The sequence below is a fragment of the Carya illinoinensis genome, chromosome 10 (genome assembly GCF_018687715.1).
Source record: "Carya illinoinensis cultivar Pawnee chromosome 10, C.illinoinensisPawnee_v1, whole genome shotgun sequence".
Lineage (NCBI taxonomy): Eukaryota > Viridiplantae > Streptophyta > Magnoliopsida > Fagales > Juglandaceae > Carya > Carya illinoinensis.
In genome coordinates this window covers 6,421,901-6,427,398 of record NC_056761.1, presented here as the reverse complement: position 1 = coordinate 6,427,398, position 5,498 = coordinate 6,421,901, and the positions used below count along the sequence as shown (strand labels likewise).

At 34.4% G+C, this 5,498-nt stretch overlaps 1 protein-coding gene across 1 annotated transcript; it reads right to left on the bottom strand.

The window, feature by feature from the left end:
- Nucleotides 1-229: 229 nt before the first annotated feature.
- On the bottom strand, nt 230-3,234 carry LOC122280043 (nudix hydrolase 15, mitochondrial-like). The gene is made up of 4 exons (XM_043090998.1): nt 2,683-3,234; nt 2,225-2,367; nt 1,445-1,564; nt 230-904 (listed from the first exon to the last, which is right to left on the bottom strand). Exons 1-4 carry the CDS (start codon nt 3,209-3,211, stop codon nt 686-688), a joined length of 1,011 nt encoding a protein of 336 aa, XP_042946932.1. The 5' UTR covers nt 3,212-3,234; the 3' UTR covers nt 230-685.
- Between the last annotated feature and the right edge of the window lie 2,264 nt (nt 3,235-5,498).

Sequence of the window (5,498 nt, the reverse complement as noted above, 5' to 3'; positions counted from 1 at the left end):
CAGCAGCTTCAGTTTCTCTTAACCTTTAGAATTCAATTCTTGATTTAAATTGCGCTAGACTGTATTCTCTTTATCACACTGACTACAACTGTCCCATAATTTTATTACATGTATAGCATTGGTACTGTCGTAATGCTATATACTTTTCTTCTATGTTCTTACCCTAAATATTTTCTATATTCAATTATTTTCATTCTATATATTTTATCAATCATCAGACAGAATAACAAAAGAGAATTTTGCATGGTTTGTCATTATCATAGAAAAGCAAAGGAACACTGGCATCCATCACACCATCTTCAATAATAGTGGCACGATTACTCTTCCCTCTTTAACTTTACAAGAAGTTATTAATGAAGATAAGCTTCTCAAATGTGTTAATGAGAAACTGGATAACTCTGTGCTTGAGACCAAATCCTGCAATGACTCACAGTTAAGAAAATTCTCAGGCCGTAGACAAACTGACCTGAAGAAAGGCGAATTGTCAAGGCTGAGTGAAGATCTGTTCAACATTTGATATGGGTTAACTCATCCAGTCTGAAATGTTTCAGCTACTTTTGGTTTAAACATCAATCGACTGAAGTTAGTTATACAAGTCCAACAACTGCAGGTTGCGGAGGACATTGTTGCAGGAAAGATGATTCTCATACTCATACCCCTCTATATCTTCCTCGAATTTAAGGTATTATGGTGTATCTTTTCCAAGAACTCTAGGAATCTTGAAAGGGAGCTTCTGTTCCACAAAAGCTGGTGGCCGTTGAAACACAACTGATGCAGCTCTTATCAAGATACCTGCAGTAAAACCCCATATCAAGTACTTCTTGTTTTCTGTTTCATAGTCAAAGAAATGAACGAGATACTTGTGCCCCATCCACTCTCTCTCCTCTGCTCTCCGATTTTCATCCTGAATTGAATATATTATAAAGAGTGCGTCAAAGATAATAACAGAAAAAAGCTGTAATTGTGCAAGCCTTAGGGCCTGTTTGGGAACACAACTTTTCTTGGGTATCCTCAAATATTCTAAATATTCTCAAATATTTCATTTCCAACCATCACTCAAACCCAAAACACCTTTCAATTTCAAATCTTTAAATTCTTTTATCTAATCATCACAACTTTCACAAACAACCAAACAAAACACAAAAAACAATACAATTTTTTCAAATTTCAAAACAAAAAAAAATAATATTAAACAATTATATTTAAACAATTTTTTAACTTTATAATATTTTTATTCAGGTTTTTTCTTTCATTTCCCAAAACCCAATAAAACATCTTAACTCAAACTATTTCACTACTATTCACAACCTATTTCACTACTATTAACATACTGTTTCATTACCATTCACAAATATTATGAGATATTCGTATCCAAACAGCCCTTAGTTTACTTCTGAAAATAATATTTAATCCTTGCTCAATAAATGGAGCTTAAGAGACAAACCTTGATGAACATTTCCAAGGGAGCATCGAAAACTACTTCCACTTCAGAAGGATTTGGAGCAGGCTTAAATGCTTTCTTTTCATTAAGTATGCCAATAACAGGAACAACTCTCAGGAGGTGCTGCATAGAAAACAATGGTAACGCAACCACCAAATAGGAGAGAACCTAATCCATACTTAACATATAATTTGTCACGGACTCACATGTGATTCAGAATTGAAACTTTAGTCTATGACAATCTCACCTGTAAATGTAGTTTACTTTGGAAAAAAATCTTACACGGTAGTCATAAGGGCAAAAAATGAAATCATTAATGATCATAACTTATGTAAGTCATGTAACCATCACCAGAAGTTGAAGGCTGAATCATTAAATTTAAAATGATAATTTCTTATAAAAAAAAATAAATGAGTCCTGAATTCTGTTGACATTTCAGAATTCTGCAACCTGAGAAAGTTCCCCAACCGGCTCAACCTTGAAAATAAAAACCTGACGGTTCAATATAAGCATAGTTCCCCTGATATGATTTGGACTACATCTCGTGACTCAGATTTTGATTGTACGCACTAGTCTTTCCTAACTGATTATGCAAAACTTCAACTTCGACATTGAAAATTGTACGCACCATGTTTTGAAAATTTTGAAGATGCTAAATGACTGGAAACACAGTAAGTCTATATTCACCTAATTGGTACATTGTTATGCACTTGATCTCCATTAAAGACATACCACAAATGCCTTACAAAAATGACAATGGAAAAAATGCAAAAGAATTGATACCTTAGATAAGAAAGGTTCAAGTACAGTGACAACATTGACAAGTGAAGTATCCAACCCAATCTCCTCCCTCGCCTCCCTTGTAGCAGTATCTACATCATCTTTATCCCCCTCGTCAGCTTTCCCACCCGGCAATGCTATTTCACCTGCAAAAACAAAATTCTAATATATTATTTGGTAATCTGAATCACTAACCACATCACAATCATCAGTTTATTTCCGTTTGGTTCCACTGTTCCATAAAATGGAGGAAAGGGGAAAAAAATAAAAAGTAAAAACCAGCCCAGAGAAAATTTCCATTTGATGTTGTATTTGTACAACAACTAAACACAATTGGAGTGAAAAAAGAAAATTCAAACCAAAAAGCCCAACACAAGACTCAATTTTTTTTTCTCCATTTATTTCCTTTACGCATTTTTTTCTCGGGCACCAAGCAAAAGGATGTGTCCGACACCACTTACCGGAATGAGTGGACAGCCTCGCAGACCGCTTCGTGAGAACCACGCGCAGATCCCCAGCATCCCCTTCAAAAAGACAGACCAAAACAGCGGCTCTCTTGGGTCTAAAACTTTCTGGATCTTGCGCAATTGGAGTGGCCGATTCCGGAAAACCAACCTGGGAAACCACTTTTCCAGCGGTTTCTTCGAGGCACTGCTCGTTGATGTCCTCGAGGGTAGGCGGAGCCTTGTAAAGGCGGAGCTGTTGGGCCAAGGCGGCAAGTCTCCGAGAGCCTCCTAAGGAGCTGGACGCGTCCATAAGCTTCGAGAGCGGGTCTATGGCCGGCACTGACTTTGATAGCCTGCGGAGAATTGGAATCATAAAGAAGACCTTTGCATTCTCTCTTTCAGCGTGATGAAAAGTGCCGAGAGGCGACAGGCGAGGATGGCTAATGGGCCTGGCTGGGAAGAGAGGTTGCGGGAATAGAACTCGACTGCATAATTCGAAACGATGTTGGGTCATTGGGTGCATCCAGAAAATTTTATAATGCATTGCTACCTACCTTGGCAATCCATATAATTTTATTGGGATCATGGATTAAAGCATACCAGAAAATTCAGGCTACCAATCACCAAAAGACGTTTTTTAAAACATTTTAAAAAAAGAAGATTTTAAGAAAAATATTAGATAGAGTTTATAAAGTGGGCTAAGTTCTGCACATTCTTCTTCTTTTAAAAAAGAAGAAGATATAATTATTTAAAAAAAAAGCATAAAATTTATGTATTGAAAAACTATCAATATCAATATTTTAAAAAAGAATTAAGTTTTGAGAGAAATTTCCCACCCTTTATGCTATACACTACATTATCATCTCATTTTTATCTCATTAAATAAAATGTAGCACATTCATTATTATTCAATGATAAAAAAAAAGTCAATAAATAATTATTTAATACTAATAAATATGTCAAATCTTATTTAATGGAATAATAATATAATAATAATATAGTGTATATAATTTTCTTTATGTACCACACCAATGGAGGGAAGGGATCTTTGCCATTGATGATATGGTGGCGAAAGAAGTCTAATGTCCTCCCCTAATCGTCTATTTTATCTTTTAATTTTATTTAATGATTTTTTCTTTAAAAAATGTAGCAGGATCCATTATATTATCGCGTAAAATATTCAGAAAATACGTATATTTATATTTTTTGATCAATATATCAAGTTGTGACCTGCCACCTAGAATCTCATATGGTTGGAAGACGGCAGACACTTGAATTGGTTAAGAATGACGCTACTCTGACACTCAGAGTGCACCGCTTAAGCTGATCTGTTGAATCCAATATTTTAAGTTTTGTGTAATTATATATTTACACATGGATTTTGATGATAACGGGTGGAACAAATTTTGAGAGAACCTTCACGAGGTGTAAGTACTCGATCATCTCTTAGAAATATTTGCAATCATACTGCTTTTCTATTTCAGATTGAATCCAAAAATATTAATGACGCACTTCTTGATGAATTTTGGATTCTAGCTATGCAAGAAGAGTTGAATCAATTTGAAATAAATGATATTTGGACACTTGTTCCTAGACCCAAAAATCATACTATTATTGGAATAAAATGGGTTTTTAGAAACAAGAAAGATGAGTCCGGAGTCATTACTAGAAATAAGGCTCGACTTGTAGCCTAAGGTTTTAATCAAGAAGAAGGAATCGATTATGATGAGACATATGCACCAGTCGCAAGATTAGAAGCTATTCAAATGCTACTTGCATATGCTTGTTATAAAGATTTCAAACTTTTTCAAATTGATGTTAAAAGTGCTTTCTTAAATGGTTTTATAAATGAAGAGGTATATGTTGAGCAACTTCCAGGTTTTGAAAATCATATTTCCCCAAATCATGTTTTCAAACTCACAAAAGCACTATATGGACTTAAACAAGCTCCTAGAGCTTGGTACGAGAGACTCAATGGTTTCTTAATTGAAAAAGGTTTTCAAGAGGAAAAATCGACACAACTCTTTTCATTAAATATAAAAATAATGATATTCTTTTGATTCAGATTTATGTTGATGATATAATATTCGGTACTACTAATGAAAATATGTGTCAAGTTTTTGTTAAGACTATGCAGGAAGAATTTGATATGAGCATGATGGGAGAACTTACATTCTTTCTCGGATTGCAAATTAAGCAAGCAAAAAGTGGGTCATTCATTAATCAATCAAAATATATTAAGAAATTACTGAAGAAGTTTGGGATGGAAAGTGCTAAGGAAATTGGAACATCAATGAGCCCATCAACTAAACTTGATAAAGATGAATCCGGTAAGCCAATTGACTTGAAAATATATCGAGGTATGATTGGTAGCTTATTATATTTAACAGCTAGTAGACCAGATATTATGTTTAGTGTGTGCTTATGTGCTCGCTTTCAATCATCTCCAAAAGAATCACATTTTATTGCAGTTAAGCGCATTCTTAGATATCTTAGTGGTACAATTAACTTAGGGTTATGGTACCCTAAGCACACATTTTTCGATCTAATCAGCTACACAGATGTAGATTATGCTGACTGTAAAATAGATCGAAAAAGCACTAGTGGAGCATGTCATTTCTTAGGTCATGCATTAGTTTCCTGGTTTAGTAAAAAATAAAATTATGTTGCACTATCTACTGCTAAGGCAGAATATGTTGCTGCGGGTAGTTGTTGTGCTCAAGTTCTCTACATGAAGCAACAACTTGAAGATTTTCAACTCATGTATAATCACATTCCAATCAAATGTGATAATACAAGTGTTATAAATCTTTCAAATAACCCAATACAAC

Bases quoted from the DNA above. Each gene is read 5' to 3' on its own strand.
- LOC122280043 (XM_043090998.1), bottom strand. From the start codon at position 3,211: ATGCATTATAAAATTTTCTGGATGCACCCAATGACCCAACATCGTTTC. The intron at 1,565-2,224 runs GTATCAATTCTT...TTTTCTATGCAG, and splicing joins TTGAACCTTTCTTATCTAAG to CACCTCCTGAGAGTTGTTCC. The intron at 905-1,444 runs GTTTGTCTCTTA...TATTCAATTCAG, and splicing joins CCTTGGAAATGTTCATCAAG to GATGAAAATCGGAGAGCAGA.